At 36.2% G+C, this 27,127-nt stretch overlaps 1 protein-coding gene across 2 annotated transcripts; it reads right to left on the bottom strand.

Moving 5' to 3' along the window:
* Positions 1 to 680: 680 nt before the first annotated feature.
* On the bottom strand, positions 681 to 26,725 carry LOC109103740 (sorting nexin-19-like). Of its 2 annotated transcripts, XM_042771064.1 has the most exons (12): positions 26,523 to 26,721; positions 24,218 to 25,823; positions 23,454 to 23,592; positions 23,283 to 23,383; positions 23,038 to 23,157; positions 22,835 to 22,956; positions 22,642 to 22,735; positions 22,311 to 22,494; positions 21,569 to 21,698; positions 6,401 to 6,585; positions 4,934 to 5,021; positions 681 to 2,591 (listed from the first exon to the last, which is right to left on the bottom strand). In XM_042771064.1, exons 2-12 carry the CDS (start codon positions 25,802 to 25,804, stop codon positions 2,468 to 2,470), a joined length of 2,874 nt encoding a protein of 957 aa, XP_042626998.1. In that variant the 5' UTR covers positions 25,805 to 25,823; positions 26,523 to 26,721; the 3' UTR covers positions 681 to 2,467. The 2 variants fall into 2 exon arrangements, with proteins under 2 accessions (XP_042626998.1, XP_042626999.1); XM_042771065.1 differs by lacking the exons at positions 681 to 2,591; positions 4,934 to 5,021; positions 6,401 to 6,585 and adding an exon at positions 21,116 to 21,496 and having other exon boundaries at positions 26,523 to 26,725.
* Between the last annotated feature and the right edge of the window lie 402 nt (positions 26,726 to 27,127).

The following is a 27,127-nucleotide window of genomic DNA, read 5'->3' as shown; positions in this document are numbered from 1 at the left end:
GCCAAACTCATTTTGTCGACCTCCAAAATTAGTCCCAGATACTTGATCCGATTTCAATAATCCGACATCTCTTTGTTAATCAACTTCTGTTGATTTTGGATATAGACCTTTTTTCCAAGGTTTAGAGATGTTTTCCACTAAATTCTTGGAAATCTGGAAGCTCCAAGATGTCTGTGCTTATAATCTCATATCATAGAACAGCATAGTATTATTTAGCATGAGCAGGATTTAGCATGTTTTCAACTGACCATGTGAATTAACATGATGATGCACTGATGTTTTCACTTTAATAGTGTGTGTGTGTGTGTGTGGGGGGGGGGGGGGTATTAACTGAATGGAATAAAAGAGATAGACAGGTACATAGAAGTGACAGCATGTCAATGAAGAAACAGCTGTTTGAAGCAGTAGGACTTCTTTAGAAATGTTACCAAATTATGTTCATTCAAAATGCTTCCAACAGAATTATATTGCTTGTGATTTTATTACATCATTTTGGTTGAGAAGTGCTGTTTCAAATCATAGTTCACTTAACTTCAGCCATTTGACAAAACTTGGTAATCTCTTTCATGTGAGGCTTGTGTATTACTAACAACCATAGATTGTATTGGCGGGAAAATTTTTTGAAGCACTTGGTCAAATAATTTACTTGAACTAAACGTGACTAAAAGAAGCAAAAACAGTTTCTGTTCACATTTTGGTAGATTTATTTGCATCATTTAATATCTTAAAAGTGTTTTTTTTTTTTTTGGTACCAGCTGTTTAACTTTTTTAAATGCAAACTGAATCACAATTAAGTTTGAATAAGTTAATACAAATAAGTGTAACATGCTAACCGAAACTGAAGCACTTCAAAAATAAGTGTCAATTTCTCTGTAAGCGCATCTCCACTGAATTCAATGACAATATCAACTGCTTAATCTACATCAGAACAACAGAAGGCCTACAACATAAATGACCAGATCACTTACAAAATTACAAATAGTGCAACATTCAGCGCTTTAAGCACAAGTACAGTGTAACAAAGCCATTAAGCCACTGTAATGCACACTGGGCAACAGGGTTCACAGTGCAAAACCTGAATCTAAATCTGCATGCACGGACACAAGGCTCACACCATCACGCATGGAAAGGACAGGACCATTTTATGCAACTACTAGGTAGTTTGTGCAAGCGGAATGGTGACTAGATGACATATTAATGCTAATAAAACAACATTTGAAAGTAATACTGTTAAGATTTGGAAACTAATTACACATTACATTAAGGAATGACAAGGCTGTTTTTTTTCAGACTTTTTAAAAGTTACATGTGCATCAATTTGACAGTTTTTTTTAAACTGAATTAAATTATTTGTACACATTAAGGCAATTAAGACATCATTTCACTGTGGTAGAATTCTAAGAAAATATGTAAACCCCAAACCAGAACCATGTAATTCTCTATTATTTGTTTTTAGTCCTCAGCTGCTTTGTAATGCACATCAAAATAAATAAATACATTTAAAAGAAGTAGTTCATCCAAAACACAAAATACATCTTATAGTGTTGGTAACAGTTTTGGCGACTACTGACTTCCATTATAAGAAAAAAAAAAAAAACATCTTAAAAAATGTTTTTATATTCCACAAAAAAAAAAAAAAAAAAAAAAAAAAAAAAAAAAGTAATACAGGATTGGAATGGCATGAGTATAAGTAAAGAATGACAGAATTTTCCTTTTGATAAAAAAGAAAGAAAAAAAACTGCCCATTTTTGCTGATTCAATGACCTTTTCTTGGCTTTATGTCAGCATCTAACCACTTAATTAGAGGTTGTGAACAGAGACATTACATTTAAAGGCTTCACAAGTTGGCTGAGAGCACACGATGCACATACAGCCTTACCGTGACACCAGACGCAGATGTGATGAATTTCATACTTACAGAGAAAACTTGTGGAAAAACAGGCTTTATCTTAGAGATAAGGCCGATACAGCCTCTAAAGCATCTCTGAAGAAGGTGTGAAGCAAAATTATCAAGTGCACATGTGCACAATAAGGGAATGTGTGTAAACTCATGGTATATCAAGACTGTAAGGCCAGAAACGCTTAATAGGATAGTGCAGAAATGATCAGCGCAGTCCATCTGTAAGAGCTTTGCCCAAAGCTGAAGTGGGAACAAGGTGGATAAAAGTTGGAGAACTTGCAACTAATTCAGATCCGGTATGTTGGGCTTTAGAGATTGGACTTGTGGTTTGATAAAACACAAAACATGTGGCCGTTAATCAATGCCTGCCCGGATCTGCGCAGTGTGTCCCAGAAACAGCGAAAGCAAATTGGTGCCAGACACAGGCTGTCATGAATTCAAATCCACACTTTCTTGATCACATGTTCCTGCCTGTATTTCCACCTAATATTTTAACCGATCACGTTTGTATGAGATACGTATGTATGTAGGCAAGTGTGTTTATGTGTTCAGTCTGCCCCAGCACATCTATGGTGGCAGCTTCTCAGCGTTTTTGGACAGGCTGTGCAGAAGTGTTTTCTGAAAGTCCCCATCAGATGCCTCAGGGACGAGAAACTCGATAAGCAGATCCCAGATGCAGTACACAAGATGCCTGCAAAATATAAACAGTCACAGGAGGTCACAAGCACAGCTACATCCTGAACACACATACTGTATTATCAAGACCCATGGGAAGATTACTTTCTTAACATTACTTTGCCATTTAAAAAATTCAAAGGAAAAGTTTTGAAGCAAATTTATAACTGCTTGCTCTAGGACAGTAAAAATGAATGCAAATCATCACACTCAATTTGAATTCAAATTCAATTCCACTTTCTGAGAAACATAAAAATTATGCATTCTGTTGTAAATAAAAAAAAAAAGCATAATGAAAATTTAATGAATGAACTGCAGCCTATTACTTCGTATAGTAAAATAAAATAAAATAAAAATACATCTATTAATTAATAATAAATAAATTTAAAGTGTATTTATAAATTAATAATTGAATGAAATGTAATTATTTAATAAATAAATAATGCATTTAATAAATACTGAAATGTAGTTAATAAATCAATAATACAGACATTTCATAAACAAATGAATACATTTTCAAATGTATTTCTTCATAACTTAATAATAAATTAATAAATAATACATAACATTTTTAATAATTAGTTTATTTCTAAATTTATTATATATATATATATATATATATGTATTATCAATAATGAATTCATCATAAATATATTTGAAAATTATTCATAAATGAATAAAATTAGGAGTAATGGTAGTAGTAGTAGTATCAATATTATCATGTATTCTTCTTCTTATACTTAATATTTATAATAATAATAATAATAATAATTTTAAATATATCTTTTTTTTTAATCTTTCAAAATAAGCCACTATCTAGTCAGTAAATATGTAAATTAGCTTTAAAGGGTTAGTTCAGCCGAAAATTATAATTATGTCATTAATGACTCACCCTCATGTCGTTCCAAACCCGTGAGACCTCCGTTCATCTTCGAAACACAGTATAAGATATTTTAGATTTAGTCCGAGAGCTTTCTGTCCCTCCATTGAGAATGTATGTATACTGTCCACGTCCAGAAAGGTAATAAAAACATCATCAAAGTAGTCCATGTGACATCAGAGGGTCCGTTGGAATTTATAGAAGCATCGAAAATACATTTTGTTCCAAAAATAACAAAAATGATGACTTTATTCCGCTTTTTCTTCTCTTCCGGGTCTGTTGTGAGCGCGTTCACGACGCTGTAGTGAAGCCGCTGACGTACGCCGCTGCTGATGTGTTTTCTTTGTTATTGGGCGCACCAGAGAACACGTCAGCAGCGTCGTACGTCAACAGTCACAGCAGTCGCGTTCACAACAGACCCGGAAGATAAGAAAAAGCGGAATAAAGTCGTAATTTTTGTTATTTTTGGAACAAAATGTATTTTCGATACTTCAGTAAATTCTAAAGGACCCTCTGATGTCACATGGACTACTTTGATGATGTTTTTATTACCTTTCTGGACGTGGACAGTATACCGTACACACATCTTCAATGGAGGGACAGAAAGCTCTCGGACTAAATCTAAAATATCTTAAACTGTGTTCCGAAGATGAACGGAGGTCTTACGGATTTGGAACGACATGAGGGTGAGTCATTAATGACATAATTTTAATATTTGGGTGAACTAACCCTTTAAAGTCTGCGTGAACCGGAAGTTGCGACTGACTTTACTTTAGATGCCATTTTATGCTTTCCATCAAAAGTCCCAAAGTAGTGAATGATGCATTCGTGCTGCCTTCAAAAACCGACCAGATTAAGGAATTTGGACATGCCTGGTTGCCTTTCCCCCTCTGTATACTGTCTGCTAAGGACACAGCTCATAAAGCAAAGGACACTAAGTCGATGAGTAAGTGATTGTAACAGCATCTGCTTCATCTGGACATTTACAGCAGACTACAGCATGTTCTAGAAAGTCAAAGAGCAGCTCTCTTGAAATCCAAGCCAGTGAGAATAAATCATGCATCCCACTGTGGTAATAATAGTCTACAAAGATGTCACGAGGCGCCTGATAACAGCACACAGTAATGTATCTATTGAAAGCACATTTTTTGCTTTCTTTTATCAGCATCGCTTACTTCACTGTGCCATAACAAGATGATGTAAGTAAATCACAACCTGACCATTTTAACCATTAAAGCCACATGTTCACTAGGCCATGTCTGCTTGCCTCATGACATATTTATGCACGTTTACAGCCACATACAGTTAAAAACACTCAAAATGCTACTATTTTTGCTCTATTTTTAAAACTATATGGAAATTCCAATCAACGTTATTGACCTCATAAATATGTAAATAGGAATGTTTGGAGTGTGACATATTTCATAAGTGACAGCGGTGCTGATTTCTATCGCCATCTGTTTAGTACTCAAACACACCTGTTTATTGTGGGGTCCTGAAAAGAATCCACAACCATCTGCCAAGATATCTTGTACTTCTCCGAGCCCAGCATATCAGAGATCAGATCTGTAAAAACACAGAAGCACACAATAAACTCAGCAAACTCTGTCAAGGAACACAGAGATGTGCTGGACCGCACCAAACTACTGATGAAGAACAGTCATTTTCTGTTTCCCCTGAACTTCTCTTGTTTATGTTTTGATGGATTGATTCATCTCCTCAGCAGTGGTGTGGTGTTACTAAACAGCTGTTTGTCTGAATCACTATTTTCTATTTCTATTTTCCAAAGCAAGCTTGATTGCAAAATTTAGAAGCTTGTTTTTTCCAAGCTCTAATTTTACTCAATCCATCCAAAACCAAATGCTAAAAAGATTTTGAATCGGAAATGTTTACTGAGAAGTTCAAATTCAGCCGATTAAAATACGCATGATTGGGCTCTTAATTTTCTTCATATTTAACACATTAATGCATTCAGTTGCTTTTTTATTCTGAATAAATTACTGATCTATCAGTCACTTAAAGAGGTGAAAAAATTATCAGATTATGCCATTTACAAAAGATCTTTTCTTTAATTGTCCGTGGAAATCTCTGTATTTGTACTAGTAGTAGGTACAGGTCAGTGCTATTTTACATTAATATCATTTACATACTATTATAGTTGTTAATAATATTTGAAATCAGTTTTTATTTTTATAATTTCCATTTTCACTTTAGTTATTAATTAGTCATTATTTATTTTTATTTTGTTGTTTGTTTTTGTCATGTTTAGTAGTTTACGCATGTTTTTTTTGTATTAGTTTTATTTATTTTAGTACATCAAGTTAAACAATCAAAATGAGAAATGTTGCCTTTGCAATTAGCTGAAATAAAGTGTTTTAGATTTTATTTTGAGCAACATTTTTTATGGTTTTAGTTTAGTTTTAGTTAACTAGTTTAGTCCAGTTTTAGTTCATTTTGTTTTGTTTTTGCAGTCTCTCATGCTCACCAAGGCTACATTTAAAATAATATAATAGAGTAAAAATATAATAGAAACAGTGATATTGTGAACTATTATTACAATTTACTGTTTCTATTTTATTATATTTTAAAATATAATTTATGACAAGCTGAATTTTCAGCATCATTACTCCAGTCTTCAGTGTCACATGATCATTCTACTATGCTGATTTGGCACTCAAGAAACATTTATCATTATAATCAATCTAATCAAATCAAAAAAAAAAAAATTCAGGATTCTTCGATGAATACAAAGTTGAAAGCTGAAAACATTTATTTGAAATATAATTTATTTGAAATAGAATTTTTTGTAAAATTACAAATGTCTTTGCTGACACTTTGTTTGAATTTAATGTGTCCTACTTGATTAAAAGCATTAATTTCTTAAAAGAAAAAATCTCCAAACTTTTGAACAATAGTGTATAAGTGCATATTATGTGGCGTCTCACCTGGCAGTAGTTTCATAAGGCACTGCAGAGCCTGCTCTCTGCTCTCCTGTTTCTGCTGCTGGCTGCGGTGGGGTCTGGGTTGAGCCGGCAGACTTCCTCCAGGCCAGATGGCCTCCTGCAGCACCCGCAGATAAATCACCCAATACTGCGCACAGGTCAGGTTAACTACACCCACCTCCAGCCACCTGCAGGGCAATCACAACAACTATTTATTAGGAAGCTATCAGAAGCATTCAGAACATTGAGTGACCATGCGTTTTTCACAGAAACTTCAGGATAACATTCAGCATTGCTGGTGAATTGGACTGTGATGATGTGCTGCAGGCAAACAGCACAATACATGCTCCAAAACATGTGTGATTAAAATATATTCAAAAAGTCTACCAAATGGAAAGGAAAAGTCAAAGAGAACATCATGTGTTTGGACTGCGACTTGCTGAAGGACATCTGTGAAAGATGCAGTTCACATGTGCCACTGTAATGTACTTTGTCTATTCCAGTTAAAATCTCTGACAGGCCGCATCTGGATAGAAAAATAAAATAAAAATAATTAAATGATCAATCCAGTGTAATTTTAGTATAATTGATACACTATTACAGTATTTGTTAATATTTTGAATTAGATTTAATCAAGATTTAGTAATTTTGTTGTGTCTTTGTCTTTTTTAGGGGGAGTTTTTTTACAATAGGTGCTTTACATGCATGTAAGGTCAAAAAACACTTTTGTTTTTTTTTCAAAATATGCATTTAATATCATCTAATTTTCCAACGATTCGTTCAAAGCAGTTCTAAGATTCAGTCTCTCTCTAAATCCCTCCTTTCCGTGAGCCTACTCTGCTCTGATTGGTCAGATGGCCCAGTCTGTTGTGATTGATCTACAGTGTACAGCGCATGTCGGAAACGATACGCCTGTTGCTGTAGTTCCATATTTTGAACCACTGATAGAAAATATAATCATCTATTATTTATCATACTTACAGGTTGTGATTCAGTGGAGCAAGCTGGTTCAACTAAACTGGGTACTGAGGCATCAGTTCAAATCCCACTTCCGTGTGTACTTCAGTACCCAGTCTACTTACTAACGACTCATTTAGGCTGTTCAGAGTTAATTCTTTCTTCTGGGAGACAATAACTTTGTTTATCATGCACTTTTTGCTTTTTCATGCACTTTTTGCTGCAGCTTTGCAGACTGTTTACGTTACAGCTCCATTACACACTGCATGAAATGCAAAATTCGAAATGAGGCACTAATGAAAATGAGTAAAGTTTTTTATATACAATACTGTGCAAAAGTCTTGCAAAAGTCTCAGTTTCATCTGTTTCTTCATGTAATCACAGACAGATTTGATGATGGTGAGATCAGATCTCCATGTGGAGCACCGGCTTTTGTCAGATACTGATATTTTCTACTGACACACTACAGCAAAAGATAGAAATAGCTAGACAAACACCATTCTTTGGGGTGAAAATACTAACGTGCCCAAGACTTAATAAAATCTAACCCATATTAAGTATATTTCAGTTAATGTTTTAAATAATAAAATTAATGACCCACAAGGTCTAGAGATCTTGTTTTTTTTCCCAAGTTAAACTACTTTTAACTTGAGCCCATTTCTCAAAAACACTGTTTTTGCACAACAATTTGCAAAAAACACAAGCATGTTTGCATAGAAAAACATATTACAAAATAGTGGAGTTAAATGTAAAAACACGGTCTGTGTGAATGGTTTTTGAATTTTATAATTACTTCCAAAGAATAATAATAATAAAAAAAAATGTGTGTCTTTAATGAAGATGATTTAATGTAGCAGAGAAATATTATTCACATAATAAAAAAAAGTTATGGGTGAAACAAGTGACGAAAAGTCACACAAATTCATAATGCTATAAATATACAACCCCATTAGGGCTTTAATCCTACACGCAACTGGGAAAACAAGTGCTTTCACCTGAGACTTTTCTTCTCTCATGAATACTATGTGAAGTGGACCCAGGAATTTCATGTGTCACTGATTTAAATCTGTCCTGCTCTTCGATTACATAGCTGGTTTATTTTGGACCTGACTCTTTGAAGTGCCACAAATGCTACATGGTGATGGAGCCCAAGATGCAGAGAACCTCTTATGGTCATGCTTACTCATTGCCAAAAAAATTCAGTTGAACAATATTTTGTTTTCTAAATACTGAGAATCTGGACATACAGCTGTCCCCTGTGGGGGTTTCAGTCCAAAATGCATATGTCTTATGTTTTTTTTGACAGAGGGAATACAGTGTGTGTGAAAGCATATGGAAGTCAAAGTCTGCTCCACTTCATGGCTATGTGTCTAGTATAGCTCCCTTTAGACTCTCAATCAGAATGATGGGTTTCCCATTGGCCATTAAACAACAATTATGGTCAAATTTCAATGACCCAGTAACAACATGACAAAGTCTGATTTGCATTGCCAGTCTACTACTGCAGAGATTTTCTATGGACTTAATGGGTTAGTTCACCCAAAATGAAAATTTGCCTATAAATTTCTCATCCTCAAGTCATCCTAGGTGTATATGACTTTCTTCTTTCAGACGAATCCAGTCGGAGTTATAAAATTGTCTTTGATCTTTCAAACTGTTTACTGGCACTCAGCGGGTTTTGCAGTGCATCAGTCCAAAAGAAGTGAAATAAAAAGTGCCCATCCATAATAAAAAAAAAAAAAGTGTATCACATGGCTCCAGGGGGTGAACAAAGGCCTCCTTGATGGAAAATCAATGCATTTTTGTAAGAAAAATATCCATACTCATGTAAAAATATCCATATCCAGGGTGAGTCATTTATGGGCTAATTTTCATTTTTGTGTGAACTAACCCTTTAAATGGACAACAAATGTCTACAATAGTAAAAAAAAAAAAAAAACATCAAAACCCACTGTTTTCAAATAGGATTGCTATTCTGTTCCATGACAAAATTGTATTTTTAGAGCCTACAGTAGGTTTAATACATTTTACGTCAGTTTAATGGTTTTTTTTAATAGGTTTTTATTTCCTTAAATGACATTAAAAGTGCCTCTGTATAAAGGTGTCATTCAAAATTCTAGCTTGCTGCCCAAACAAGAGTACTAAGTCAGCCTGCAGTTCTGAAAAGGCTTACACCGGTCTGACTGAGGATGTACGTAATTCTCAAGAAGCTCTGATGTAAGGTGATGGAACAAAAACTAGCTGTTCCAAAACAACAAGTGGAGCATTTTATTCCATTAATGTCGTTTTTGCCATTATAAAGGGCAGTACATGTGGTCTGGCAAGGCCTTTGACAGAGACGTGCAGCATTAGAGGGGGAAGATGTTTCTCAAGCCAACAGGAGTGGAAAACAAGGGAGCCTGGAGCTCACTGGAGCCAATTCATTTTAAACCACCCTTTTCAGATTTCAATGTAAATCTTCGTGTCTTCTGACACTCCAAAAATATAAACATGATAAATATATTCCATTCAGAGCCTTGCCTGATCTGCATCTCACATAAACTTGGAAAAACTGATGTGAACGTTTTCCTCCATGATTCCCCTGTTTATTTACTCTCTAAATCTATCTAGGACATGCTGAAAAGAAGCATCCGAACAACATGATGCCACCACTGCCACCACGCTTCTCAGTTGGGATGGTGGGCTTCTGATGTTTGGCTTACACCAGATAAGCCATGTAGACATGTAGTCTGATGGCAAAAAAAGACCACAGAACCTTCATCCAGCTGGCTTCAGAGTCTTCCACATGCCTACTTACAACAGTAGCCGAGATGTCATGACATTTTTTTAACAGTGGCTTTCTCTTTGCCACTCTGTCACCCATTCATTAAGCTGTGACTGGTGAGGCAGTGGTTGTAAGCAGTTTCTATAATCTTGGCCACTGAAGCCAGTAACTCTTCAGAGTTGTCACTGATCTCTTGGTGTCCTTCTTACACAGTCACTTTCACTTTCTTAATCACTGATTCAACTTCACTCCAAGGAATAATAAATCAGTGACTTGGAAATCATCTTGTATCCATGCCCTGTGCTTTTCCATTTTTCATTGACTTGTTATTACTTTTTTCATGCTTAACGTTCTGCCACAATTCTGACTCACCAGATGCAAGAGCTTCCAGATAGAGGTGCATTTATACTACAATAATCACACAAAAAAACACTGCACTTTAAAAAAATTGTTGCGATTCTAACAGTAAAGTTCCCTTACCTTACACTGTTTCTTCTTATTTTTTTTCTTATCAGTTATGTTCATTAGGGTTTTATGTTAATGTTATTAAATTCATTTTAATTGCATCATTGTAGTGTCACGTGTTACCATGATGGTGTTTAGCATTTGTGTGAATGACACTGTGCACATATATTAGTATTTTCCTTCTTTGTTACTGCCAGTAAGAGATTAGGAGTGTCATATAAAAGGGGTGAATACTTTTTATTTTAGATCACCTTATTAAAATATTTTGGTTAGTAGCTTATTGACAGTTTCACAGCTTAGTTTAAACAATTTAGTTATTTACCTTCTATCAATTATGTAATTATTAACTAAACTACCAATTGTTGTTTAGTTACTAAATAGTTATTTGATAGATTTTAATTTCTTAAACTTTAAACAAAGTAACTGTCAATTAACTATAATTACGGATGCATGATATTAAATTTTTGTTGATATCCTATATTATTCAGTTAATTTTGGTCAATAGCCAATTTCCTTGTTTAAAAAAAAAAAAAAAACTCTCCTATGCAGAAATTATGAACAAATTATTTTTAATTTTGGTTTTTGAGTTCTTTAATGAGAATAGAATGAAAGCTTTGAAAATAACTGTAATAAAATCAATCTCTGCTGTGTTTTTTTTTACTTTAACATTTTATTTGTGGATTTAACATTAATAGATGGTCTAGCGCAAGAGAGCTGTAAAAATTTTTAAAAAATCTTCAGATTTCATAATCCATTTGAAAAATATATAACATGTTAACTTATAAATAGACCTAACATATTAAATGTTTTTTCATGTTTTTGAATTTTATTCATGTAAGCAACAGAAACACAAGTATCTAAATGTTATTTGTGTATTTTACTTTTCATTTTATTACAAGTAGGCCTACAGATCCACCTAAATAAATAATACGCCTTACAGGACAGCCATTAGGACCCGGGGGGAGGCTGCTGCTGCACTAGTGACATGCTGCACTAGTCGCACACAGGACACATCATATATGTACATTCTCAAATTAAATGCCGTGATCCGAAACAGTGAATCTAATCATCATTCAGGAAAGTGTTCACTTCAAGAATGACCACACTGCTTACGTGATCTTATCACTAGCACACCCTGAGCACATTCCTCTTATCGGGAAGGCATACCGACATCAATTTTTTCAATTCCGATAACGTAATATTGTGCATCCCTAACATAAAAAAACTGTCAACAAACTACTGAAATACATTTAGAAGGTGACAGACAGACAGACAGACAGACAGACAGACAGACAGACAGACAGACAGACAGACAGACAGACAGACAGACAGACAGACAGACAGACAGACAGACAGACAGACAGACAGGAAAAAGACAGCAAACAGACAGACAGACAGACGGACAGACAGACAGACAGACAGAAGATAGATAGATAGATAGATAGATAGATAGATAGATAGATAGATAGATAGATAGATAGGCTCATTTTAGGTAAAAACATGAACTAACTGAAATGAAATATACACAGTCTAGTACACTGAAATTGCACACAGAGACAAAAATCGATTCTCGTGCAGGTGTCTGTGTAACAGGTGTCTGTGCAGACTAATTATTCAGAGATTCTTGTCCAAATAGAGGCAACAAAAAGACCAATTCAGCTCCTGCTTTCTTACCAAATGGAACATAATGACCTTTATGGGCAGCCAAGAACTGAACTGCATCAGTTTGCACTGTGAAATAATCAAACGCTCTGGGTTGTGTGCCAGCTTTTTTTAAACAAGCTAGCAGTCTGTTTCAAAACCCAGAGGAATGTTGGACCAAAACAAATTGTCTTTCCCAAGTACAAATTAACTGATTTATCTCAGATTAATCTATCTCTATGCACAACTATTGCAAAACAATTGCATACTTTCACCTCGGAGGCCACATCCTAAGCTAAAACTAGTTTTTTGGCTGGGATAGCATCTTGTACAGGTACATTTGATTGTAAGGAATCATCTCTGAGGCAATTTACCAAAGAAGAAAGTTGACAAACACAAACTGTAACTGTGATATGAGATTAAAGCATCATTACTGAAATTTTCCATAAGGACCCAGTAACAGGGCTCAAATCTCCTTTTATGTCAAAAATACTAGAAAAGGCAGCATCCTCTCAGCTATGTTCCTTCTTAGAAAGAAATGGTATCTGTGAGGATTTCCAGTCAGGATTTAGACAATATCATAGTACTGAGACTGCTCTCATCAGAGTTACAAATAACCTGCTCCTTTAATCCGATCATGGTTGTATTTCTCTATTAGTGCTACTGGATCTTGGCACTGCGTTTGACACTATTGACCACGACATCTTCTTGAGTAGACTACAAAATTATGTTGGCATTAGTGGAAGTGCAATGGCATGGTTCAAATCTTACTTATCTGACGGTCATCAATTTGTGGCACTGAATGAAGAGGTATCATATTGATTGCAAGTACAGTATGGAGTACCACAAGGCTTAGTACTAGGGCCACTTCTTTTCAAGCTTTACGTGTTACCCTTGGGAGATATTATCTGGAAACGTTGTTAGCCTTCACTGTTATGCTGATGATAATTAGCTCTATATTTCTTCGTGTTCTGACGAAACATACCAATACGCAAAACTAATGGAATGCATAGTTGACATAAACAGCTGGATGACCACTAATTTCCTACTGCTAAATTCTGAAAAAACTGAGGTTTTAATTATTGGACCAAAAACAGGAACATCTTGCTAATGACTTACAAAGCCCTAAATGGTTTAGCTCCTCAATACTTGAGCGAGCTCATATCGCATTATAATCCTTCACGTCCACTGCAATCTCAAAACTCTGGCCATTTGAGAATACCTAGAATATCAAAATCAACTGTGGGTAGCAGATCTTTTTCCTATTTAGTGCCCAAACTCTGGAACAATCTACCTAGCATTGTCCGGGAGGCAGACACACTCTGTCAACTTAAATCTAGATTAAAGACCCATCTCTTTAACCCTGGCATACACATAACACACTATCGCATTTCTATTACTCAAATCCATTAAAGGATTGTTAGGCTGCATTGTTAAGGTCAACCAGAACCAGGAACACTTCCCATAACACCCGATGCACTCGTTACATCGTAAGAAGAATGGCATCTACACTAATATTTGTCTCTTTCATTCTTATTCCGAGGTCACTGTAGCGACCCAGATACAGTCCGTATCCAGACCAGACGGTGGACCAGCACCTACATCCCTGAATGTCAGCGGAGACAATGTCAACTAGTTGAGCCCTAGAGACAGATTCCCTTCGAAGGCCATGTCAACTAGAAGGGCATCCGGACAAGACCATGGGAACCAGACAAGTCCTCTGCACAATCTGACCTGTGTTGCAGACTGGAATTAAACCACACCATGCTGGTTTCGTCTGTCTAGAGGAAAACTATTTCTGAATGCCTGGTTTTGTGGTTAAATGAACACAAAGAGTACAATACTAACACTGTTTTCTTCATAACAGTGTTGTAATGGAAGGCCTAGATGGGAAAAGCCTTTAATTTCAAACACATTCTCACTATGCCTATAGATAATTTTAGAGTATTCAGACTGAAATAATACATCACATGTTATGAAAAAGCGACTACGTTTGTGATAAATAACTAAAACTGATTTGAATAAGAAACCATGGCCGTAACTGAAGTTCATATCTATAAAAGGTCATTCTGTAGTGTGTTGTTGGAAATAAATCACATCAAGGGATTTTTTTGGAAGCTTGAGTGGCTGTTGTCAGAAAAAAAACAAAAAAACAAGATGGATTAGCAGACTATGTTTTTATGCATGTACAGTCTTGGCTGTTTTATATCAAGCATAACCCATGGATGGGTTTGTTGCAGCAATGTGGGTAGACTACAGTCTGGTACTATGCAGTACTACCAGCCAAAGTCTTCAGAATGATGGAAGAGAGGAAGACAAATGTTTTGCGGTGCAATAAAACCATGGTTGGCAGGACGTTCTTTCCTCAAACCTTACCAAATTTCCTGTTCATGAAGGAAATATTGGCAGACCCCGCAGAACAATCTATCATAGCATTTTTAACACATACGCAAAACAAGAAAAGAATGCAACTTTAATCTATCTGTCTATATGTAATATGTACGTAGTTCATACAGTTCACCGAGACCACGTCTTTTAAGCTTAAAAAAGGAGGGAATTTAAATCAATTTAAAATGACACAAGGGTGAGTAAATTATTTAAATTTTTGAGTGAACTAATTATTTAAGGCCGCAATATAAATCAAAGATTTAAAGGAACGGTTCATGTAAAAATTAAATGGCAGGTGTTGTTTTTTTAAATTTGCATTATTTACTTTCTTCTGCAGAACAAAATATTCTAAAGAATGTTTTTGTCCACATAATGAATGTCCAAAACAACACTATAAGAAATGAGAAATGCAGAGGTCAGTCATTCAGGTTTAAGCTAACGTAAAGGGTAGTACATTAAAAGTTCCAAAAGTTTTGAATTGGTAAGATTTTTTTATGTTTTTGAAAGAATGCTCACTAAAGCTGCATTTATTTGATCAAGAATCCAGTGAAAATAGTACAGTGAAATATTATAACAATTTAAAATAAATGTAATTTACTCTTTTGATGTCAAACAAGTTGAATTTTCAGCTTCATTACTCCAGTTATCAGTCACATGATCCTACAGAAGTCATTCTAATATGCTGATTTGCTGCTCAAGAAACATTTCTCATTATTATCAGAGTTTGAAAACAGCTGTGCTGCTTAATATTTTAACAAATTCATGTTAATTTGAGAACAGCCAATCAAAAGATGAAACATTTCTATAACTTCTTGACATCTTCAAACAGCATTTGACAGCAGACACCGCCGTCAAGTGTTTTTACACACGATCACAAACGAAGAGCATACTGTGCTTGATTCTGCTTATGAAGAGCTACATTCATACAGGGTTCAGATCCAACTCTAATGAAACACACCTGAGCCGGATAATCAAGGTCTTTAAGTCCGCTTGGAAATTACAGGCAGGTGTGTTAGTGCTGGAGCAAGAATCAGTCCCACACGTTATATAAGAACAGACAGGTTGCGTGTTTGTCTCAGGGGTTTCACAGTCATTGCCAAGCAGTGGGCTAAAGTTAGGGATCAATATGGTGGCTAAAATTCTTGATCACAGTTAACATTCCATCACTGTTATCAAGGGCACAGGCATACATTTAAAAATAATTCTCATCCGGCGCCAGAGTGGTATAACTGCAACTAACTTAAGTCTCGTGGCCATATAATAAGAAGTCTGACTGTCATTCTGGGACACTTTGTAAAAAGGCATGCCTGAGGATCGTGTGGAAATGGCGTTTCCCTCTGGATAATTAAGCAAACGAAGACATCCGCTCCGGTGCTAGAAGAACCACAGACGTCGGATAAGTAAACTAATTCTATCCCTCAGATGATGTCCGACGTGTCTGTTTGCACCGATGCATGAGCAGCAGCTGGCTCATGGTTCTGTCTCACTTCCACACAATCACACACTGCCTTTTCAACTAGAGATGCACCGAATGCAATTTTCTTGGCTGACCTATGATACAGTTTTTTTTTTCAGATTCTGATTTTCTTTCTAAGAACTATAAATGACCGCATACACAAACAAAAATCTACTTTTTGTCAAAAAAAAAAAAAATAATAATAATTAAAGAAATTATTAAAAAACTACAATTCCCCCAATCTGGACTAAGTCACATTTGTTCTCTCGCTTAAACAACTCTAAAAATAAAGTGATCTGTGACTGGAAAGAGGTAGAAATAATTAACTGAAAAGTAATTGCAGTATACAACAAAACTTATTTCCCACTATGTTTATAAAGTCATTTTTCCCCCAAACCTTATTAAGTGTGTCATCTTTCACATCAAATTCTTACATTCTTTCAATTAATTGTGGTATAAATATCAATCTGTAACTGCATGAGAGTATAATAAATGAGCTGTAAGATTCCCGCTGACATGCAAGCTATATTTAACATCATAACTGACAACAAATGGAATACTCAGAGTCAGATATGCAAATGATTAGCTATGTTTTGACATAACTACAGGGAAATAACCTGATTTATTAGTAAAGTTACGTAAACGCATTTTACTTGCGTTAAGTTACTGACGTGCACGTAAACGTGGAAAACTAGTTATTTCAATAAGCTGATATTTGTGAGTTATCAGCTTACTAGGGTGCATGTAAACATGCTCAGTGAAAGACTGGGTGCTGTATGAGAATATTTTGTGGAACTGCTTTTTCGGAAGTACAGTACTTATCTTTAATGGGGTCATACGATGTTGCTAAAAAAAAAAACATTATTTTGTGTATTTGGTGTAATGAAATGTGTTTATGCAGTTTGAGGTTCAAAAAACTTATTTTCCACATACTGTACATTATAGTTTCTCCTCTATGGCACGCCTTTCTGAAACGTGACAATTTTTACAAAGCTCATTGTTCTGAAAAGCGAGGTGTGCTCTGATTGGCCAGCTATTGATTTCATTGTGATTGGCCGAATACCTCAAGCGTGTGACAGAAATGTTACGCCCCTTACCATATTGTATTGCCGTGTCCCGGCGCAATGAGACAAAAACAATAAAACCCATTATAAACAAGGCATTGTTGCATCGAGTGGAGACATAATTACTGATTATAATGACTCATACTATCTTTTTACACATTGCGATGCATAACGCCACGTAAACATAAAACCATGTCTGCATTTGTGATTGGAGAAATGACAAACAACAAGCGCTACGCTATACTGCTCAAAACTCGCATTTGAATCATAAGTGGCAAATTCTTTAAATATGAAAACATACTTACAGGCTGTGAGTCAGAAACAGTCCTCCGTAAAATCCAATCCACACATCTGAATATTTGGGTTAAACTTTTTCTGGAACAGTGTTGTAAATATGTCCTCTTTTGGAAGACCAAACAAAGTATTTTCGCTTTCACAACGAAACAGCATTATGCAAATCTTCCCACATCGTGACATAGACATGTGGGGCGTGTTTAAACTAGGTGTTTTAGGAAGGCATGGACGAGTCTTAACTTTTATAAAGAATGACACTTTAGTCTTTGCAACTTTAGGGATCTTATCTATTCACGAACAGCTTGTAACACTCCAAAGAAAAAGTTTAATAAAAACATTTTTACTTTTTATTACTGAAATTAAACAAATATAGTAGTTCAGGATTGAGACACTCAAGCATCCAATTCTGCTAATGGAGGGCCACTATCCTGCAGACTGTAGCTTCACTACCACCTGAACCATCTTAAGGAATACTAGAAACTTCTAGGCAAGTGTGATAGGGCAGGTCATAAAGAGGTGCTTAGCCTTCAAAAAAAATAGTGGTTGTCTGCCTCATGAAATCAAACTAGATATTATATGAGCTACTTGGATTTATTTTATACAAGGTTTGAACATTTAGCACCCTGTTATTAAAATGTGGGACATGCCTCAGTAAGGGTTTAAACACTTATTTCTGTGTTATATTTATTTTCTATCAATAGACAGTACATTTAAAAATTCACAAAAAATTGTAAAAGTTATTAATTAATAAATGCTATATCATTTTTCTTAAAATAACTTAACAGGGTTCAAAGCATACCAAAACTATAAAGAAATGTATCAAATGCTGATAAAACCAAACATTTCTAGTCCTGGTGACTTTGACAGATTAAAAAATCTTTCTGGCAAAGAAAAAAAATACCAATGTTTAATTCTGCTTAATTGTGCCATAACTTCTACAGGTCATTACCAAAAGCCAATATTACTGTATGTAAAACAGCATTACTAAAATTCAAATTGCTCTTCTATAATGGCTACATCCACATGTGCCATGAATTTGTATACAAATGAACAGAAGGCCTTACAGAAGGCCTGTAAACACAGAGGCAGATGTGCACAATTTTTACCACACAAATTGGCAGTAGCATTAATCTTACCAAATACAAAACAAAATCTTTACGTAAATGTGCCTTCATAAGCTCTACAAAGTGACTGTGATTACATACTAAAGGTCAACACACTTAAGTGTCTCTAGTTTGTTAGTAACTACACATTCTTGAAGGACCAAACCTTTTCAGATGCCAAACTCTGATAATGTGAGTGAATTAGTAGTGATTTTCTAAGCAACTGTAGATAAACTGCAGATCTTATAACAGAGATGCTGTTTCCTAAACAATTATTTCAAAAATATTTGTATTTGAAATCTAACTTTAAAGGTCAATATCTAAACCAAAAAAAAAAAATAATAATTAAAAATTAAATCCTTGGCATATGAATTGAAAATGACTAAACCTCCACTTAATTGATATTAACAAGAGGGAGCTTTGTTTTATCCAAAGAACCTCTCCACAAAACTGAAGATGGCAACAGCTACAATATCAGTACAGTCCAAACATTCTGAGACACTCTCCTTTTAAAGACACCAAGATAACTCAACAATGCAATGTAAAACAAAACATTTGCTCAATTAAAATGCCCCACTCAGTCTTCTAACTGGTTTAATGTCTATTTTGAGCTCAATAAAATCTAAAGCCAGAGTGCAAAAACAAATTTGAGGGAATAATGCCAATATGATGTGACTCCTGGGTTTCTGTGCTTGTACTGCATGATCTCAAACTAATATTTTTGTGAACAAATTTTTTTTATAAAAAATAAAAAAATTGGCAAAAACACAACATTAAGTCAAAGTTAGTCAATCCAGAACACCCGCGTGATGTTTTCCCCCAAATCTTTGAAGCGCAAATCCCACCCCACAGCTAATTTTATTGGTAATACTAAACATGCAGTCATCTGTCAAGAAAAGTTCAGGGGCCAGTTACATAAACTTATCCTTTATGTCAAAACAGTGTCTTACTGTAAGTACGAGTTTGACCAACTAACAGTTAGCCTTAGACTAATCTATACTTTTATGTTACTGAATTAAAAAAAAAATATGAATAGTCTTAAAGAAACAAAATAGATGACTAACTTGTAAGACCAGTGTAAACCTTTTAGGCAACTGGCCCCAGACTTCATGGATTCAGTCCAGAGTCCAATAAACATTATAGTTTGGTCCGATCATGACAAACAGTAATGCTATCTATCAAGATGTGCTTCCAATGCTTTGAAACATGGATTATGGGAAAGTAGAAGCATTTAGGAACAGCAGCCATTAAGCCAAAAAGTGGAAGACCACATAGAAACACAGAGTCACCAAAAAGCCGCCAATGCTCTGCTGATTCCGTAGCTGAAGAGTTTCAAACTTTCACTGGCATTTATATCAGCACAAAAACTGTGTGGCGGGAGCTAAACAAGCTAAACATGGCAGGAAGCTGGTCAGCTAACAGGTGTTTAATACACCGCCTCACAAACGAATCATTTGAAAAAGCTTGACATCACAACACAAGGATCTGCATAACAGATGTGTATGGAGCTGAGGGCTTGCGTGTGCTATTTAATGTGAGGCCTGACCTTTCAGCTTCAATACTCAAGGACAGATGGGATGGTTTCAAAGAAACCAAGAAACAACCCTCTCCTTTAAAGCACAAGGTTTCGGTAACCTCTCTGCATTAGAAAGGCATTACTGTGCCACGGGATAAATCTGCACTCCACAGACATGCGGTCATCGCTAAACACAGTAGCAGAAACACCAAGCACTTTAATTAAAGCAGAGCAGAAAGCTTCAACAACAAACTGAAACTGAAGGTGGCTCAGCGGGACATCCCATGACTGTTATTAACTCCAAGAGAAGTGGAGCAAAGGATGGGGGAAAGCTGCCTGTTGACAGATTTAAAACACACAGTTCACACTTCCTACATCAAGTTGTCATCGGTCCCCACCGCGGAACTTGTTTAATAAAGTATTTATATTCATAGTTAAAAATAAGAATGATCACACAATTGTACAGCAGTTTGGGGAGAGAATGAGTGATGCCTTCAGTGACACCTCATCGAGTCAATCCATCTGTCGGCCGTGTCTGTCTTTAGGCCCTGTTGAGCCTCAGTGGATTATTAATACACTACTATTCAAAAGTTTAAGGTCGATATAGATTTATCAGTTTTTGAAAAAAAAAAAAAAAAAAAGAAAACAAAATCTTAATGATGCATTTATTTATTAAAAATACTAAAAATAATGTGAAATAATTTTACATTGTAAAATAATTTATTTTTGAAAATATGGTAAAATGTAATTTATTCCTGCAATTTTGCATAGCTGAATTTTCAGCAACATTACTCCAGTCTTGTGTCACATGATCCTTCAGAATTCATTTTAATATGCTGATTCTCTGCTCAAGAAACATTTCTTATTATTAAACAATGTTGAAAACAATTGTGCTGCCTAATCTTTTTGTGGAAAATTCATCAGGATTCCTTAATAGAAAGTTTTTAAAAAATGCATTTATTTAAAATATAAATCTTTTGAGACATAAATGTTATTCAAAATTAAATTTGCCTAAAGCAGCAAATCCTGTTCCAGTCATGATACAAATGTTTTAGATTTCAGCCAATATATCTGCACAAACGAAACTTTAACAAATGTCCTACTTTTTACTTCATGCAATTTTGTATTTTAAATTTATAGATAAGGTCTAGATTTATGGCATTCACTAAGCTGAAAACACTTCTTTCTACATCAGAGATGAGAGATGTGTTGGAAAACGTCTCTAAAATCTCTTAGCAGCTCATTAAAGGATCAAATGAATGCACTGAGCTTTTGCTTGGCAGGGATGAACTTTCTGTGTGCTAATATGGCTAAAACATGCTTGATCAATTCTCCATACTTAAAAAAAATAAATAAATAAACAGTGCAATTCAAAATGCATCGCGGAATTGTTCAACAGTTGGTTCAGCTTTGAGATCAAATCCAAATACTGCAAAACTGGGTATGTGAATCTGAAATGAATTCAAGAAGCTACTAAAGATGAATTACACCGGGAACTGGTGATATCAGAGGGGTGAACACACCTTTCAATGAGGGTCCCAAACAGCATTCTGATGGTCCTCTGGATGTTCTCTGTACAAAGCCAGCTCCACTGATCCTTCATGAGCACACACAGGATATTCAGGGCCTGGTCAGATAGAGGTGTCTCACTAGCTGTGCACACAATATAAAGACATCAGTCACGGCTGGAAAAGATTATAAGAGACATTGGTCAGAATCTTTGAAAATGTGTTGGTGAAATGACTTCCAGAATAAGAGCACATCATGTTCCATATCCACAAGTACAACTAAAATAGACAATATGAACACACACAGATCCAATAACTGACATGGTTTTATAATATGGAGCATGAAATGACTTTGTTTTTTTCCAGTGAAAAAATAAAGAGCTGGTTTTTGTCAATGGCAAAGTGATACTATGCAACATTATGAAAGTACAATGCTGCCCTCTAGAGTTAATTTACATAATAATCCAGATTAATCCTACTGTTAAAGAACCTTTAATGTCCTTTAATATTCCATTGCACAAAAGGTTCTTCATAGTGGAAAAAGGGGGTATTTAATACTGGGGTAGCAGTATTTATATTAAAGTACTATTAATTATAATTTTTTTATATATATTAAAATAATCTATTCCTAATCTAATTTAAAATTCGGGAATTCTTTTTCAATTTCAACAGCTGTGATTGGATTAATGTGTCATTGAGCTGAACTCATATATTATTATAATAACTATAATGATTTCTCTTATACTAGAGACATTACCAGAGTCACTGATGGCAGGTGCATTCTGTAGCTGTGCTCTGGCACATGTGCATGTTTTCATATCCCATTTAAGTCCTGGGCCTCCGCTTCTCTCTGCATCAGCATCAAACCCTGCTTTACCCTCTAAACGCTCCTTCTCTGAGATGAAGTTCTCCAGCTCATTCAACGAGAAGCCATTGAAAACTTCAAAACCAACAACAAATCAATGCATATTCCCTGTGTAGCTGATCAGTAGTGACTATTGCAGACTAAGTGGAAATGAACAAAAGCGATTTTCCTTCCTTCTAATGGTGCATTGGAAAAGGCTCAGTTACTGATGATTGGTACTTACACAGCTGCTTTCATCTAAGCAGTAAAGCACTTTGGGTTTCATGTCAGACACATTGAGAGCAGGGGCAATTTTACTAGAGAACCTCATTCTAGACCTAGAAATGAAAACGAGAAAAGCGTGTGTTAGGCATACAGGAAATTTACAGCTATAAACATTCAGAAAAAACTTTAAATAAGCAGCTTTCTTGCCATACTTGGATTTCTTGTCAGTGGACAGTTTCCCATCAGGATCTGTGTCAATTTCATCAGTAGGACTTTGTGGTTCTGAGCGAGGGAAGGCCGTCTTCAGGGTGTCCACTATAGCGTTCACCACAATCTGCCAGGTCACATATTATGTCATGAAAGAACTGAAATAAGAGTTTCAGTCAAAACAAACAATGTGCATTTTGAAAATTACCCTGTCTATGCGTGAAACAATGAAGGGTTTCTTCACAAAGGCAATTCTTGCATCAGTGTTTAGAGCAAGAAATTCTTGCATTTCCTCACTGTTGGCCGTTTCAGGAATGGCACAAAGTTGCTGTAATAAAAGAAAACCAATAAACATTTAAAAGAATTTCTGTAGAATGGAATACTTATATTACATATAGTCAGGTTTATGTAATGTGTGTATATATATATATAAAAGTAATTCAAAGAACATACTCTAAGGAATGTTTCCAAAAGACCTTTCCTGGCCTCGACTTTGTCACTGTCCATGTTTCCAAATGGAAGCTCAGGGAATATTTTCTTTGGTCCTTTCACATCTAGTTAACAGAACAAGACAACCAATGAAACAGTGCTTTGAAACTGACAGGACTAATGTGCTCTGCTCACTTTTAAGAATCTTGCGTAATTCTGGTTTCTCCTCCAAACGGGTCTGAAGGTTGAGGAATTCACTGTAGCGTCGGTTGACAGTGTGGTAGGCCATGGGCTGCAAAGCGTCAGGATTCTCAGTGTCCATGGCTGTCTCATACTGCAAGAAAAACACATCATTATTAAGTAACCATATTATAATGACTTCTTGCTCTTGATTACTATTACTAACTAAAGCTTTTCAATGAATAGTGTGATGTGCTTATTGTTTAATTAGACAGCAATATGATTAAATACTGTAGAGACTAAAATTACAATCAAGGCCAATATTAAAATTCTGTCATATATAATAATTATTTTTATGTTTGGAAAAAAAAAAACTGAAAAAAAAAAAGAAAGACATAAAAATAAAAACTGAAATTAAAACTAATATCGATAGTTCCCGGAGACAAACAAAGCTTTTTACGTCGTTACGGGTTTGGAACGACATGGGGGTAAGTGATGAATGACAAAATTGTAATTTTGGGGTGGAGTATCCCTTTAAGTCTGCTTTCACGACAGCAAAGTTAATCCCAGAATCTCAGCTTTATTGGCAAGTGTGTTTACACACACAAGGAATTTGTCTTGGTGTCAGAAGCTTCCAGTACAGAAAGTACTAAATGTAAAATTAGGAGAAATGAGTGTGAACTATTAAATATCAAACATCGTCCAATTTTGGTAAACTTAAACCACGATTTAACTAACTTGATAACTGATTTAACAGAGAAAAGTGAGAACCAATTCACCTTTACAGTGTAGAGAGTGTAGGGATGTGAGCCAGTGCCTCGGTGCTCCTTGGCAGTGATGGTGCCAGTGATGCGGAGGTTCTGGATAATGACTGGACCCTCTGGGCTGCTAAGGGGCTCGAAGCTGAAAGGTGCCAGGGATGCCATCCCAGCTGGTGAAGAAGCCTGGATGGGTGCAGTCAGAGCCAGCTCACTGGGGTTCACCAGGCCTGGCTGGTCTGCACTCGAGTTACTCTTCTCTAGCGGCTGGAGAGTGCAAAAGCTTGATGACTCTTCCTCAGGCACACCTGCGGAATGTACTGATAGCTCCTTCTCTGTCGTATTGGTGTAAGTCGGAAGTTCATCCTCGAGGTCTAACACAGTGTCAACCGGAGTGGTGCATTCAGCAAGTCTTTCTGAAAGGGTCTCCTCTGAACCAATCAGAACCAGCGATTCTAGAGAGCTCCGCTTGAAGTCCGTTAGAGGAGAATCCAAATCAGAGTCAGTTTCTTGATAGAAAGGATTGGACTTACCGAGCCTCAGAAAATCCCTGGGGCTAAAACCCGACGGAAATGGTTTGGTCGACCGTGGTTCGTCTTCCTCCAGGTTGTGTGGAGAATAAAGATCAGAGGAGTCAATGACATCGTAAGCTGCAAGTTCTGGCGTTGGGGCCTCCACTGCTGTGGGGGTCTCTGGGGTGACTTTTAGAGTCAGAACGCATGGAATTTCAAGTTCTTGCAGTGTGTTTTCTTGATCAGATACAACTTGTGGTGGAGCTTGAACTTCTACTGGTTCTGGCTCTGGGGCTGGTTCACTGGATTGACTGAAGATGCTTACAATCAACATGTTTAGCCAGTCTGGGTCGGACAGTTTTGCAATTAAAGGCAGCAGCACATTGCAGGTTATAAGTTCGCCCACCACAAATCGACCAGTTCTGGTTTCTAAATGTGGAGGAGGTACAAGAACATGAAGAAGCAGGTCTACAATGGCCCGTACGTAATTTACCTCGACAGCAGAGCTCTGAAGGGCGGGATGATGAGGGAAGAGTTTGCTGTACGCCTCCCAGAGATCTCCATCTTTGTCCACCTCTTGATGTTTAATGGCTTCCTTGGCACTCAAATAACACTGAAGGTGGCATCCAGATAGGTCTAAAACCCTCTGGGATAAAGCTTTCCTGTCAACTCTTGCCGCTCGACCCTTCAGCTCCATCGCAATGGAGATCATGGCATTGTGCACCTCATCCTCAAACTCTTTTTCTCTAGAAATGGTGCTGTACCACGAGGTGACAAAGTCACGTATGATCTTGGCAACGGTCTTCTGGATCTCATCTTCCAGTTGTTGCTCGCTCTCGGCATTATGTGGGACCTCCTCCAGCCTAGCAAAGCGTTCCAGATGAATAACGCTGTCTGAGTCCAGGACAGCCTGGGAACCAAGCCAACCACCTAAGACCACTAAGAGGCTGGTGAAGACACAGAGGAGCCAAACGTTGACCAGCAGGTGGAACAAGACCATCCAGGCCAGCAGCACCCCAAAACCAAGCAGCCTCCTCTGGACCAAAAACTCAGACAAGACCCAGGGGCTCATGTTGAGATGCTCAGGCAGAGACATTGCAGAGGTTTACATGATCCTGTGAGGGGAAAAATGGAGAGACAGACCAACCAAATAACTGTGGTTCCCATTGACTTCCATTGTATGGACAAAAACACTAAGACATTTATCATTTATCAAAATATCTTCTTCGAATTTTCACAGAAGCAAGTCATTTGGTTTTGGTAGAACATGAGGGATGACCACTGATCTACATATATATATATATATACACATATACATACATACATACACACACATACATATAACGTACATATATATCTCTCAGTGGGGATAACGGATTGTTCATTTTGGGATGGACTAGTGTTTGATCAGTAGTTTCTAAAATGCAAAAAAAAATTGCGGTAACTTGCAGCAGCCAACACTGTCATTAAAATAAGAAATTAAACAATTACATAAATGTTAAATTAACATGGTTTTACAAAAGTAACAATGAACTACGCCTTCAGAGGAAACTACGGTTACCATGGCGATTGTTTATAAGGGGCGTCTAATGTGCAATGTGCAGATATCGATTTGATATCTAATGTACTTAAATACAGTAAATATACAAAAGATCAAGCTTAACAGAAAAGACTAGTTTTACTACTCCGGTTATCATGACTTCATTTGTATATAATGACGTTGCTGTATGTTTTGATGAGTATCAAGCTGGCGTTTCGTAATTGTTAAAATATATGTAACACCGTGAAAGGTTAATGAATTAAAATGAACTTACCTTAACAGCACATGTAATCAAATGTAAGCGACAAATTTGGAGCATAACCAATTGATGTTTAAAAGCCGCCTCAAACGTCCTTGCAGTGTTTTGGCAGCTTCTTCCTCGTCGCTTCCGCCTCAGATGATGAACTGCATTCAGCGTTCTGTCGCGCTCTAGAGGTCATACAGAGCCCTGCAGCGCCCTACTGCACAGCACAGCATGACCGCTTCAGACAATGTTTACTTTCACTCTACTTTCTCCACACAATGAAAGTGCAAGGGAGCTCACATGTCCTTTTGTGTTCCACAAGACATGAGTGTGATATGTGTGTGTGTGTGTGTATATACAGGTCCTTCTCAAAAAATTAGCATATTGTGATAAAAGTTCATTATTTTCCATAATGTAATGATAAAATTAAACTTTCATATATTTTAGATTCATTGCACACCAACTGAAATATTTTCAGGTCTTTTATTGTTTTAATACTGATGATTTTGGCATACAGCTCATGAAAACCCAAAATTCCTATCTCAAAAAATTAGCATATCATGAAAAGGTTCTCTAAAACGAGCTATTAACCTAATCATCTGAATCAACTAATTAACTCTAAACTCCTGCAAAAG

Source organism: Cyprinus carpio, chromosome A15 (genome assembly GCF_018340385.1).
Source record: "Cyprinus carpio isolate SPL01 chromosome A15, ASM1834038v1, whole genome shotgun sequence".
NCBI lineage: Eukaryota > Metazoa > Chordata > Actinopteri > Cypriniformes > Cyprinidae > Cyprinus > Cyprinus carpio.
Note: the sequence above shows the minus strand (reverse complement) of the source record. Positions and strands in the feature narration are given on the sequence as shown.